The sequence below is a fragment of the Macrotis lagotis genome, chromosome 2, assembly GCF_037893015.1.
Source record: "Macrotis lagotis isolate mMagLag1 chromosome 2, bilby.v1.9.chrom.fasta, whole genome shotgun sequence".
Lineage (NCBI taxonomy): Eukaryota > Metazoa > Chordata > Mammalia > Peramelemorphia > Peramelidae > Macrotis > Macrotis lagotis.
The window spans coordinates 334,096,335-334,110,379 of NC_133659.1; the positions used below are offsets into that span (position 1 = coordinate 334,096,335).

At 56.9% G+C, this 14,045-nt stretch overlaps 1 protein-coding gene across 6 annotated transcripts in view; it reads right to left on the reverse strand.

Moving 5' to 3' along the window:
- Positions 1-292: 292 nt before the first annotated feature.
- The window catches only part of TCF20 (transcription factor 20), an 80,678-nt gene continuing 66,925 nt past the window's right edge, over positions 293-14,045 (reverse strand). For 4 of the 6 annotated variants that reach the window (XM_074227077.1, XM_074227072.1, XM_074227076.1 and 1 more), the window contains 3 exons: positions 10,268-10,361; positions 5,257-5,306; positions 293-510 (listed from right to left, as the gene is read on the reverse strand). In XM_074227077.1, coding sequence (XP_074083178.1) covers positions 5,291-5,306; positions 10,268-10,361 — 110 coding nt within the window. In that variant the 3' untranslated portion in view covers positions 293-510; positions 5,257-5,290. Of the gene's footprint in view, positions 511-4,371; positions 4,499-5,256; positions 5,307-10,267; positions 10,362-14,045 lie in introns of those variants that run through there. The other 2 variants (XM_074227074.1, XM_074227073.1) reach the window with 2 other exon arrangements.

The window sequence follows — 14,045 nt, forward strand, 5'->3', positions numbered from 1 at the left end:
AGACAAGCCTGGGCATCCCTCCTGCCCTCTTCCTAGGGAGAGAGCTCTTGCTTTGGGGCCTCTGTTCAATTTTACATTTAAATTTCATTGTCCTGGTGACAAATTTGGAATTCTGGAGAATTTTAAAATAGAACCAAGTGGATAAAAAGGGATAGCGCACCTTTCATTTAAACAAAGTCTTTCCAGACTAAAAATAGATTTATATATATATATTTTTTTATCCCTCCCTTTCAGTACCCCCCACCCTACTCCCTTCCCCCCCTCCCTTGCCCACCCCCCCACCCTCCCCACATTGTCACTATGAAGACTGCGTCCATGGAAACAGCCATTCGGCCTCCTGGGGCATTTCCTGTGGCGTCACCAGTCACGTGGGATGTACGAATTGATGAAGGGAGTGCTGGCTTTGGCAGGCACATCGGGGGTGGGGGTGGGGGTGGGGCGTGGCTGCACAGTGGGACAGATTCCATTCCGTCTCGAGCATCCACCACCTTCTTATCTCAACAGTCTAACCTGCAAGACAAGATGGCCCCCATGAGAACAGCGCCGGGCCATCCCTCACCCTCCTGGAAAACGGAGTCAGAGGACACCAGGAGGGTCCTTAGAGTGACCGTGACCGAGCCCAACACCCACCCTGTGCACCCCATGGCGCCCTTCCCCGTCCAAGAGGCTCGTCCCAAGCGCGCCAGCCAGGCCCGGGGTGACAGTGACCGGCGCTCGGCCCGGTCTCCACAGGCTCTGCCGCTTTCTCTGACTTATGTGGTTACTGAGGGACAGGGTCAGGGACGAGGATGTGCCTCTCTCGCTGACCATCACTCCCCGCGTGGGCAGGCAACTCAGTGGCTACGACTGTGCCTGGGACCCACAACCTCAGGAGCCACCTCACGGAAGAAACGGGACTCTCGCCGTCAATGGCCTGACGAGACCCTGCAGGGGCACCGGCTTTGGGGAAACCTTCAGAGGGTTTTCCTCTCATGGGTTTAGCTCACAAGGGTGAAAACCAGTGAATCTCTGGGAATTCTGGGATCTGCCTCCTGGCTGAGACGTCCAGAGCCACAGGCCTTCTGGGAGGTCTGGTGCCTGCTGCCTTCCAACCCCAAACCATTGTGCTGACATGCCCCCAATTGTCTGCCATGCCAACATTCGCACAGGGTGTGCCAGAACTGCCTCCCCGGCTTCTGGATCTGCTGCCCTCCCTCCCGGCGAGGGCTGAGGTCTGAGGCTCAGCCTGCTAAGCTGGAAGGCGCCAAGGCAGGGAGGGTCCCCTCAAAAAGAGTCAAGTCATTCCATGGAGGGGGGGTCCCAGGTGTCGAGAGCTCAATGGACTGACTCCTCCCACCCCCCAATCACCAGGTTCTTGTACTCCAGAAGCTCCAGACTTCCTAACAACGGAGGGCAAAAACCAGGACTCACAGAAGTCCAAGACGTCCTTGTCTCATCCCTAGCATCTGTCCAGCTTCTGGCTTAATTTTTCTTTTACAAATGAGGAAACAGAGGCTGAAAAATTAAGGGACCTGCCCAAGGTCATACAGCCAGTCAGTGTCAAGAGGTAGGATTCAAACTCAGGACATCTCTTGCTCTGGCCACAGAGCCAATAGCTGCCCATGAAACAGATGACTCGGAAACGAGCCGTGCGTGACCACTGACTGGACAACAAAGGAAGAGACTTTTCTTCTAGACTAAACATCCCTCTTTCCCCCCAAGACTTTCAGGGATCCACGTTTGGCTCCTGGGGGCCCACTCCCAGGCCCAGGCCCAGGCCCAGAGGCTGGAGGATAGTGGCCCCCTCCACGGACTCAGCCGGAACCAGCTGACTTCTTCCCACCCTCGAGGACCTAGAAACAGAGCTCATCCCCTCAGTCTTTGTCTCACCTGACCCAAAGGGGCCTGGAAGAGCATCTCTAGCCGGGCACCTTAGGAAGGGCCTGGACAACAGGGGAAACTGGCCCCCTTGCTCGGCGGCAGAGCCCAGAGGGCAGCGGTGCCAAGGGAGCTCCAGGCTCTGTGGTCAAATCCCAGAGGCCAAAGACAGATCAGAGCCCTCCTGCTGCCCTTGGGCAGCCACCCCAGGTGCTGGCCCAGCTCCTCGAGGACGCTGCTATCCGTGCCTTCAGCCGGTGTCTATGAGCCCGCCTGGACCCCAACACCCCCCTGGACAGACCCACGAGCACAGTGGCTGGTGTGTGGTAAATGGTCCTTGCTGAATTGTGTTGATCACACCTCAAAGCCCCAAACGACTCTAAATCCTCAAAGGGGAGGGAGGACAGGGTCCGGAGCCCACAGCTCAAAGGACACCCAGGAGACCCAGCCCAGTCCAAGGAGCGCTCAGAGCCGGGGTGACTGTGCCAGCCTCACTGCCCCTCCCTGAGGTGGGCCAGGAATGCCCCAAGAGGTCCCGGGGTCACTGGCCCAGCTCCAAGTCGGTGCCCCGGTGGGTGGCCACGCAGCCCTGGCAGAGGCCTGGACCAGACCTGGGATACGCAGCTGCCCCGACCCTCTCCTGGACCTTTTCTGGACCAGGAAGGTGATCTGAGTCACATGAATTCAAACGTACACAAGCCCAGGTCCATCCCTTACAGAGCTGCAGATTGAGAGCCAGGAGGGGGCTCAGACACCACCAAGTCCAAATCCCTGAGGCTGCCCCAGGCCTGGCGGCCCAGGTGAAGCAGGTGAGGGAGGCCCCGCCCCAAGCCTCTCTGCCGTGCCTGCATCTGGAGGTTTGCCATGCCTTCTACCTGGACCCCGTGCCAGTCCCTCGCCTCCTGAGCCTCAATTACCTCATCCACACTCCTCCCACCTCCAAGAGTGGCTGTAAGGGGAGGCGGCCCCACAGTGACCTGGCGAGGAGAGGGCACCGAGAGACGGCCCCAGGGGATCCCGTAACGATGGCAGAGGTCGGGAGGCTCCGACGGGCCTGTGGACCTCAGCTCTGGGCAGCTCATTCCCACTGAACTTCAACAGGGCAAAGACTAGACTGCCCACCTCTGGCTGTCCAGATGGCGAGTAGAGGGAGGCTGCAGGCGCTGCCTCCTGGGGACTGGCAGAGCCGGCCCTCCTTGACCCGGGGAAGCTCCACAGACCCTCGAGCCCGAGGCGTTCCGCACGCTCCAGGAGGCCGCTCTGCAGTCCCTGCCCGAGGGCCGGTTTCTCTCTGCCTGCCCGAGCCAACTCTGCTTTTCTAGGTCAGAAAGCCTGGTTCCTTAGATGCCACCAGATCAAAGCTCCATGTCCTGGAGAAAGTCTGGGAGCCCAAGGCCACACAGGGCATCTAGAAGTAAATTTCCACACCTCCCTCCATGGGATTCGAACCCAGGGCGGTGACACCCAAGTCAAGGGAGGGGCTCCTCTCCCGGCAAGTCCTGTTCCCCTCTCAGCGTTGGGGACCCTGACCCACAGCCCTGACTGTGCTGTGCACCCTCCACAACCTCCCTTGCTGACCACTTTTTAAGACTGTCTCCAGGCCTCCAGGGCTCTCCTCAATCTGCTTAGGAGGGTGCCCCTGGGCCCCTGGGCCGAGATGGCCACCCAGCCACTTCTCAACCCAGACTGGAGGACGGCCGGTACCAACCCTCCTGGCCAGAACTCCAGACACCACCTGCTGCAGCACAGACAAGCCCCCAACCTCTAAGGGTCCCCCCTAGGACGAGGCTCTGGGAGAACAGAGCAGAGGGCCACTGTCCCAGAAGGGGGTCCGTCCACAGGATCACACCCTGGGAGCCAACCTTGGGGCCAAAACCCTTTAGTTTGATCTTGCCCAATGTCAAGCTGCCCCAGCACGCCCTAGGGGCTGCCTGCTCACCCCTGGCAAGGCTTCTCTGTTTTAGCTCAGAGCTCAACAATCTGGGGGTGCGGGGGTTGAGTGGAAGTCCAACAGTCAAGAGCAGCGGGCAGAGGAAGCCGCCACAGAGCCTGCGCAGGGAGGCGGGGGAGTCGGCGGGTTGTCCATACAGGTGAGTGAGGCTTGCGGGGCGTCCCTGGGAACCGGGCAGCAAGAACTGACCTTGGGTGGAAGCCCCAGACCCCTCTGGCCTTCCCCACTGCCCAGTCACAGACATGTGCCAAAGGGTGTGGAAAGGCCTAGTTTAAGAAAAACAATGCCCTTAAATCTCAAGGTTTCAAGCCAGAAATCTTCCTTCCCTAAGCTGGGAGAGGACAGGCCCGATGGCCAGGCCTTCCTTCCCATAGAGCCATCGTGAGACCAATGTTGGGGGTACTCCAAGAGAAGGGCCTGGGGGGGAGCTTGTCAGCGTGTCAGCCCTGGGGGTCATAAGAGACACAGAAAGGAAAGTTGGCATCAGAAGGGCCTGGAGAAGGCCCTCTGGGCCAGGAAAGGGAAGCTGGCTGGGGGTGGGTGGGATGGTGCCCCCAACTCACCTGTGCTTCTTTAATTTCCATTCCCACGGGCACAGTGCCCCCCTCACCCCCGCTCCGACTGCTCTGTGCTGAGGCTGCCCTTCACCGTCTTGTTCTGCAAGGGGGGAAGAGAGCAGGGCAGGGGAGGCTGACGCAGCAAGCCGAGAGGAGATGGAGAGAGGAGCAGGAGGCGGACAGGAGGCGGGATGGCCAAGAGGGAAGGACACATGGAAGAGGAGAGAAAAAGACAGTCAGTGCCAGAGGGACCCCCAGGGCATCTCTAGAAGGGGAGTGCAGGTGGCCGGGCACCCGGGGAGCCCCTGCTCCCTCTGCCAGGTGTCTGCTTCGGCTCAGCTAGGGAAGGGGCTGGGGGCTCACCCGGCCCGGCGGTCCCCCCCGCGATTCTGCCTCCCGGAGCAGGCCGCTCCCCACTAACACTGGGAGGTGGGAGAGGCTGCGGGGAAGACTGGCTCAGAGCCGACTTTATTCTGGATGCCAGAAAGGAGAAACACCACCAGGGCCTCATGCCCCAAACCCCAAGAGAGCAAAGTAAAAACACCCTTTCCTCATTTGTCAGCTGACCCGCTTGGGCCTAAGGAACATGGCTCGCCTGCAGCAGCCGGAGTCTCCCTCCCCTCCCCTCGGGCTCCAGGGACACAGAGGCGGCAAGGAGCCCAGAACCATCCGCCGAGAGTTAGACGAAGGCAGTCACTGGTGGAGCGGCCCAGGGTCCTCCTGGGCTCCCCACGGCAGGTGGGCAAAGACACAGCCCCAGCCTGAGGACTCCTCCCGGGGCCCCCGGAGTCTGCAGGAGGACGCAGGCCTCGCTCCTCCCGAGGGCACGGCTCAGAACAGGCTGGTTTGTCAAGAATCGGGGCAGGAATTGGGGGAGGGGGCAGACCTTACCTTGTGCTTGGGGCACCTCACTGAGAAGTTCTCTTCATTTAGTAAACAATCTGGAAAACAGAAGGCAGCTGTCAGCCCGGAGGAGCCCCTGTGACCCTGCAGCAAGCCCACACCCTCCGTGTCCTCAGGAGCCAGCCGCCCGCACTGGGTCAAGGGCCAGGAGCAAGGCCAAGAGTGCCTGTGGGGCCCATCCACCTCATCTCCTCTCATGTTTGGAGCGCAGATATACCCGTTCCCACTTTCCAAGGTCTGGCTGGCCCTGACCTTCACGGCCGGCCGGTGGGTCCATAAGACAAACCAGATCTGAACCTGGGGCTCTGGGAACAGCAGTCAGCTGCAGGCTGATATGAGGCCAAATCCACCCAAGGCAAAGTGGAGAACCCCATTGTCTCCATCTGGGGAGAACCGAGGGGAAAGAGAAGGGCCCGGGACTGCAGGGCCTCCCTCTGCACACTAGCCGGTCAGTCCCGAGAAGGAGCCCAGTTCCCGAAGCCAGCTGGGCTGTGAAGCTGAGGGAAATGCCACTGGGTCCCTTCTGGAGACCGTCCTTGGAGGGTAAATGGTAAATGCTTGGCTCTGCCTCCAGCCCACTGGGGTTCAAGGGAACTGGGCAAGGCCTGACCACACTTTTCCTGGAGATAAATCCCCATCAGCAGGGAGACAGCACAAGTCCAATCTCACTGATCTGCTGGGGTCTGGGGGGGAATCTCTGACACCCCTCAGGGATTCTTCCTCTGCTTTGCCACTTCATCATCCCCAAGGCTGACCAGGTCACTACTGCTCCCAGCCTTTGAAAGGCTCTCCCTGTTGCCCCCTGACTCTGTCATCATCCTCTGGGCCAGCAACAAGTCTCCTCAGCATTCAAGGCCCTGCCTCGGTGAGGGCTTTCTCCCCCATCTCCCAGACCTGCCCTCAGTGGATGGGACATGCTCACGGCCCCTCACTCAGGAGCCCTTCATCTCTGTATTGCCGAAGGGGCAGACCACAGAAAGCAAGGCCCGTGCCCTGACAGCCAGGACAGTGACATCACAGTCATCTGGGCAGAGAACAGGAACAATGTGTTCACGAATCATGAACTTCTGAAGGAAGCACCCACCTCCCGAGGTGGCTGTGAGGAGCTGCTAGTTTGTACAGCACCCGCCATGGGGCCAGACATTTCACAGGCCACTTCTAAAGAATCTACAATTATTAGTAGTATCATTTTTCTTAATTCTTTCAGCCTAGGCAATGGAGGCCCAGAGAGGACCAACAACAACTGAAGCCTGAATCCCCTCAATGGGGTGCAGTCAGGTTTTCCAAAAGTCTTCCGGGGAAGCCCATCATTGGTTCCTGGCCCCCAACACTTTGGCTACAACATAGAAACGGCTCTGGTCCTCAGCCTAGGGGCAGGGGGGAAGAGAACCAGCCAAATGTCCCCATTGGGGCATGTGCCGGGCCAGCGGAGAGGAGGAGCTCCCCTGGAAGAGCTCCAACTGGCCCCAAATTTGTCCTCACATGTTCCCAGGGTCTGGTTCACGTTCAGTCCTGTGGTGCCAGGCAGGACGTGGAGAATCACTCCTCTCTAGGCTGGAGGAATGCTGACCTCCAAAGATAAAACTGCCAGGCTCAGTATCCCCACTCTGCCCACCTACTCTTTGGGCAGTCTTTAAAAATATGACCTCTGATTATGGGCATCCCACAGGGTCTTGTTCACATGAGCGGGTGCCAGCCCTGCTTCCATTGTGGCCCCTGGTTGGCATTTGCAAGTTTTCCAGTTTCACCACACACCAATAAAAACTCTGGCCAAAGGCCGAGTCCTGTGGTGTTTCAGGTCAACCAGGCTCCCTCAGCCAGGTGTCTAGGTCCGAACCCACCTAAATGTCTTCTCATCGACCAGTTCCTATCTTGCTTCTGGTTCCCAAGAATATGGAAAGTGACTGGTGTCTGGCAAGAAGCTGAAATGGAGGGAGGCGCTCACATGGCAGTTCCCAACTTGACTGGCCCAATAACCCCCACAGAAGGGGAAACAGTGCTGGCTGCTATGCGTGATGGGGGTCTGGAAAGGGCCCACAGGCCTCCACAATACCCAGCCCAAGGTAGGCAGGCAAGAGGGGGGCCTTCTCTTTCTCCCCCCTGGGCTAGCCAGTCTAGAGCTCGGGAGCTTGGTGAGTCATTACCACCTTGCAGCCCCCTCCCCTACTAGCAAATAGCATGGCAGTAAATAAGCAGGGTTCATTTAAAACCCACAAGCACACAGCAGGACGGAGGGTCCCTGCTGCTCCAATCTGCCAGAAGAGCTTAGAGAGCAGCGGGAGACAGACAGCCTGAGCCCAGGGGGAGTCTCCCAGCTCTACTCGGGCCTCAGCGATGCTCTTCTGGGGGTGAGCTGCGGGAGGCGGTCAGAGCCTCAGCACCACCGAGCCCTGGCACCATCAAGCTTCAGTTCTGGTGGCAACAGCTACAAACGTGAGTGCGAGGCTGGCTGAGGTTGATTGAGAGCAATCCTCTTGGCTTCTCGGCCTCTCAGGGCTGGTGGGGGGCCTTCCCTGGCCTGAATTATTCTACTGATCCTGCCTGTGCTGGATACTGAAGTCTTCCACAGAGCTTCCTCCCTCCGGCATCCAGGAACGTTGGGCAACCTTATCTGACAGGAAGCCACAGGCCTTGTCCTAGGAAGCTCTCAGCCACCACAGGGTCAGAGTCGGGCAGAGGGATGGCTGGGCAGACCTAGCTGGCTCTAGCCCATTCCACTCTGGCCTCATCTTCTAAGACAGCAGGCTTCCCCCAAACTCAGGGTCTCCTGGGACCTGGTTCAGCTGCTGCCACAGCTGCCCTGGGCCTCCAGAGCCTGGGAGGTGTGAGACCAGCATCCTCTAGTTGGTGGGGGCCCAGAAGGGACCTTTCTGGCCTTGCCTACACTTCTCTTGGAGATCCCCACACAGGTGGGCAGCCCCACCATGCTATCTCTTTTCGGCATGGCTGATTCACCTAATCCTATATGCCCTCAAAAATATTTCAAAACAAAATTGAGGACAAGAAGAGGATCCCACAACCTTGATGGACTTGCTTATTTCATCAGTGCAACAACCAGGGACAATTTGGGGCTGTCTGCGATGGAGAATCCCATCTGAAAGAACTGTGGAGTTTGAACAAAGACCAAGGACTAGTACCTTTAATTTAGGGAAAAAAACTGATATCCTATTGTCTGATCTTGTTATCTCCCATACTTTATGCTTCTTCTTTAAGGATGTGATTTCTCTCTCATCACACTCAATTTGGGTCAATGTATACCTTGGAAACAATGTAAAGACTAGCAAATTGCCTTCTGTGGGGATGGGGGGAGGGAAGTAAGATTAGGGGGAAAATTGTAAAACTCAAAATAAATAAAATCTTTAAAAAAATAAAAAAGATGATCCCAGGGAGAAAAAGCAGGAGAAGAAATTGGGTCTCCTTCTCACTGAGCCTGCTGCAATAGGATCAGTGGTTGGCAGAGGAAAGAAACAATGAGCAGTGATGACGGGGTCTTTTGGGAGGCCGGGCATGAGCCTGGCAGCGCCACTTTCACACCTTGGAAAGGTGGCCTCCTTCACAGGGGACAGATGCCAACCTCCTTCTCTGGCAGAATGATAGCTAAGTCACCAGACTCGTCGTCCCAACTGCAAGGAGATGAGGGTCCCAGCTCCCAGGAGCTCACATCCCAACTCTGATGCCAGAGACCCAGGTCCAGCTCCAGGCTTGGGGAAAAGCCCCAGAGCCTCCCTAGCTTCCAAGAGCTGTTTCCATGGTGATGTCAGAGCACTCAACTGCTCTTTGCAGCTGGGGCAGCCTCCCCCCCCACAAATTCTCTTCCAATTAGACTGGATCCATGGCCTGACTAGAAAGGCATCACCTTTGGGAATGCCAGGGGGATGCTGACAGTACCCAGGCCTGCCTGGGAGCCAAACGGCCCCACAGAGCAGCAGTCATCTGGCCATCCAGGGCATCAAAGTTGCTCCTCTACTGCCTAGCATCTAGGGCTCTGTGCAGACTAGGCTGACACTGAGGATGGGGCTGGAGCGATGGGACCTGCAGAAAACAGCAGCAGCTCTTCCAAGGGTCCCATGGATGGGGCTGCCTCTCCTTAGGGAAGAAGGGAAGTCCAGCCTTGTACCTTCTCCAGTCTCCCTTGGTGCCAGACAAACAAGTTTTCTCCCATGGTCTTGTCAGTCCCATCCACGCCTTCCACATCCCAGGCTCCTTCTGGCTTCGTGTCAGAAGACTTCGCTTTCTCCTGTGGCAGTTTTTTCTGGAGGGTCACCAGCCGACTTGTTTCCCTGCTGCTGGGCCCGGCCAGACCTCCCAGAACACTCCCTTGCTTTCTACACGTGGCTCACACAAGCTAAGTGCTCCTCCCTGAGTTGAGCCTGAGCAGGACGAGGGCTGGAAGCCAGGCCTCACACGCAGGCATCCTCCGAGACCTGCCCCGCTCTGGAGAGGTCTGTCTCCAGAAAGGTCAGCAAATTCAATCACCAAGACAGATGGCACGAAGATGTACAGGAGACTCTGCCGGGTCCTTGGGAATGGATGCCCTTGTGACCCCAGGGAAACGAGAAGTTCACCCTCTGCTGGTGGCCGGTCCCTTGAGGAGGAGGGCTGCAGAGGGCCATCGGAGAGCCACCGTCGGCCTCCTCAAATCTTGGCTCCTATGCTTCATGATGGGCCTGGGCAGGAAGGACCCTCTAGAATTCTGAAGCCTTCCAACGTGTGAGCATGGCATGAAGAGGTCCCCCAAGAAAAACCCAGAGCCCCCAGAGCAGAGCCCAGAATTCAGATCCAAAGCAACAACCTGGCTGAGTCAGTCTTGGCAGAGGCACCAGCTCTGGTAACAAGGTGCAGAAGCCCAAGGGGGACGCAACTAGAAGGTGGAGGCCGGGGACTCCCTGGGGGGAACAAGTTCCTGGGCAGCCCCTTGGAGCCCAGGGCACCACAGGAAAAAAGAGGGAGAAGGGGGGGAGAGAGCCCTGGGGCAGGGCAGGAGCTCTGCTGCACTTACCTGCATCGATGGCACACGGGTAGTGGTACCGGAAGGAGCAGCCTTTGTTGTAGCAGCCTAGGGTGGCGCCTGGCTCCTGGCAGTGGGAGCATTTCTGAAAGGAATGAAGAGGGGAAAAGGTCAGTGTCCTGCAGAGGCACCCTTCCAGGCCTTGGTAAGGCAGGCTTCCTCCTGACCACGATCTGGCTGGCAGACCCCCTTCTAAACCCATCCTCAAAAGATTCTGGTGGCTGGGCCGAGAGGCTGGGCACAGCTGAGGGCAGAGGTCACAGGGAGAAGTGAGCCCCTTGGAGGCTGCTGAGGTTCCAGTTTCATCTCTGACCCTTCTGCCTCCTGCTCCCAGGGTATCGTGAGACTCTGATGAGAGAGCACGCAGCTACAGATTTGTCACCTAGTATGTATTACACTTACTGAACACTCTGCCCATTACTGGACTGCCCCTGAAAGCAGAGAATCATCCAAGAGAGCAAGAGCTCAGAGGGCATCTGGGTCAGTCCAGATTGTGGCCACAACCCCAATGGACCCCCCCCCCCCATCCACCAGAGCTTCCCTGATTGGTCAGCTTTTATCATCCCCAAGTTTTTGGGCAGAGCTCTCCTCCAATCCTAATTTACAAGAGCCAAGGGCAATGGTCCATCAGTCAGTTAATAAGCATTAGTTCAGGGCCTAAAATGCCCCGGAGACGCAAAGAGAGGCAGAGCACGGACTGGTCCCTTGCTGGAGGAGCTCTCCCTAAGGAGGGAGAATCCAGGCACGACACAGGCACGGTGAGGCAATGCAACAGCAGTACATTTACTTACTAAACGTTGAAAACAATTCTTTTAATTCTTATTTTTGCCTGGCAAAAATTCAGTTCCTTATCCCAATCTCTAAGTCCCTTCCAGCTCTCAGTCCTAAGACATCTTGGTGCCTCAGTTTCCACATCTGTAAACAGGGAAGGGATCCCTGCATCCATCCTCTTACAGGGTTCCTGTGAGCGTGCACATGAGACTCTTACACCCCACCCACCCACCGCAGCTGTATGGCTAACGAACGAGCTTTGCTTTGTCCAACCTGGGGGCTGCACCGCCTCCCCTCCCCCGGCCTGCTCTGGGAAGATTTCTGCAGCCAGGTTTTCTTCAAGGGAAGCATAGAAAGCTCAGAGATGGGAAGCTGACTCCTAACATTTTGGGGTGGATGGAAAAATGAAGCCAGTGGCGTCTAAGCCTAGGCCTTGGATGTAATCACGAGAAAGATGAGAGAAGACTCAGGACACAAGTCCTGCACCACCCCCAGCCCCTAGCCCCCAGCCCAGACCCTAGGGCTCCCCAGCAGCTGGGCTTCCAGAGGACTCCGGGGGGGAGGAGCTGACCTGGGAACCCACCTTTGCAGAGGGTAATCTGGCTGAAAGATCACACCCAGAGCAAAGCAATTTTCTAATTAAAGCCCTTTCAGGTATCTGCTGGCCTATCGGTCCATACGGATTGAAGTTTGCCTTTAAAAAACATTGCAAGGTTATCCGATAAGCTGCTGAATCTACTGGCCCAACAAGGATGGGACTCTCCTTCATGGGGCCCTCACCAGACCCTTTTTACTGCCATCTCCTCCTCCTCCATGCTCCAAGATGCTCAGCTAGCCTCTGGGCACTCTACAGGGGCTCCTCTCATGGGCAGGGATTCTCCACAGGCCTGGCATGCTGACTCCAGAAAGCATGGCTTTGGTTCCTACAGCTCAGGGACTCACAAGGTAAGGGGGAAGCAGCACATCAAGAAGCCATGTGCGAACCACATTGAGCCAGGATACACTGGAGGGTGCCACCACAGAGGGAGCCCACTGCCAATCAGGAGGAATGGAAAGGCAGAAGCCAGGAAAGAAGCAGAGGTGTAAAGGATGAATGGGAGGGTCATTTCTGGTTCTGGGTAGTCCTAGGCTGGATGGGCGCTCGACAGCCCCGTGTCCACCCATACCCCGTTTCGCAGCTGGCATGGCACACCTGCTGGCTCACATGGGTCAGGACCACCCCATATCCATCCACAGCCCCAGCTTTGTCTGAACTCCAGACCCAGATGGCACACGTGACCCCCCGAGTCACTGAGGACCGCATCCTGGGGCCGAGTGGAGGTCTCTGGGGGCTCCCTCCCCACTGTGGGATTTGACTGTCCTGAAGACAACTGACAGGGTGGTCATCAACTCCACGCCGCTCCCTCCACCTTCAGTGCTCAAACAGTGGGAGGCGTTTTGAAGAGGTTGCTGAGGCCTGAGCCAGACCCCCAGCTCCTGTCTGGCATGGCTCTGCTCTCCAGATGTTTGCCAATCATCTCTAATCCTTCATCTGGGAATTCCCCCAGGAACTGAAGGCAAGCTCCCTGGTCTGGCAGTGGACTCCAGTGGGGATACTTGCCTTGCTCAGGGCCTCCTGACCACCCTGATATCGCTGCTCCTAGGCCAGTGATCTCATCTGCAGCTCTTCTGAGACCCAGGGGGGAGGTCTTTCACTTGGCCAGGTATCCCACAGTCATCTGCCACCGCTTCAACATCATTTTCCTTGGCAAGCTTGCCTTCTCTCTGACACTGGGTCTTACTAGGTCCTGCCCCTTTCTCCCCAATATAACTTTAGCACCCAGGTCCCTGGAAGCATTTTTACTCTATGGGGTCTTTCTCCCTGCCTTTTCTTTCCCAAAACACAGGACACACATCAGAGGTATCGTTTTCCCAGCAGCCATCTATCCCCAAGGTCTCCTGTGACAAGGACCCTGCTAGCAGGGAGGTTGACAATGACTGCACTGCAGGAAAGCTAACCCTGATGGGGCATCTGCATGGCAAGGGGGCCTCTAATGAAGCTGCCAGGCCCTGACTGGCAGAGTGGGAGTTCTCATCTCCACAAAACTGACTCAGGGCCTGCATCAGTGCCTGTCCCCAAGTCAACTAGTTCTTTCTTCTGTCCAGGTGGTCCGCAATACACTCCTGCTGCTATTCCTACAACCACGGACCCTCTCTGCCCTCCTCACACAGACTGGACTTGGAGCACCACTGCACAAGTCTTGTTCCAAGCGCTAATGAAACGTCCCCTCTGTGTGGAGTGCTGTGCTAAGTGGAGGGGACACAAGTGCAAGAGAAGCAACAGTGCCCTACTCTTTGGGGGTGAGGCAGCTAGCTGAATCTGCCAATAGATAGCTCATTGGGCCTGGAGGCAGGAAGACCCGAGTTCAAATCCGACTCCAAGCACTTACTAAGGTGATTGGCCAAATCACTTCCCCATTTGCTTCAGTGTCCTCTGAGTTCTCCGACTTTGGCCATCTCGGCACAGAGCTTTGACAGCAGAGGGTCAGTTCTGCCCAGTGGAGCAGGTCAGAAGATTGGGCCCTACATGGAGAGGTTTGTCTCTAGAAGGTTGCTCAGGCCCTGAGGGTTCTTTCAGAGGCCAGCCAGCAGCCACATCTGAGCTCCATGTTAAAGGGAAGATTCCTCAAAAAGAGCCAAAGGTTCAAGGCATTGGGCTGAACACGGCCATTTCCTAACAATGCTGCCCCATCTCTAATTTCCTTTTTCTGAAAAGGTCTCAAGGAGCCACAGGAGGGATGAGGCTTCCTTTGCTTGTTGAACCAGGATCAGTAACGCAGTGACAGGACCATCAGATGTGTGCCATCATGGGGGAGTGGAAGCATCAGATGCCCTGCGGGTCTTCACATTGAGAAGGACCTTGTAATAGCCGTTCATGGGCTTCCCTGCAGCCTGGCACAGGAAGTCACAGAAATTTTCCAGTCATCTGAGCAACAGAAAGCACCTGGTGTTCAAACCT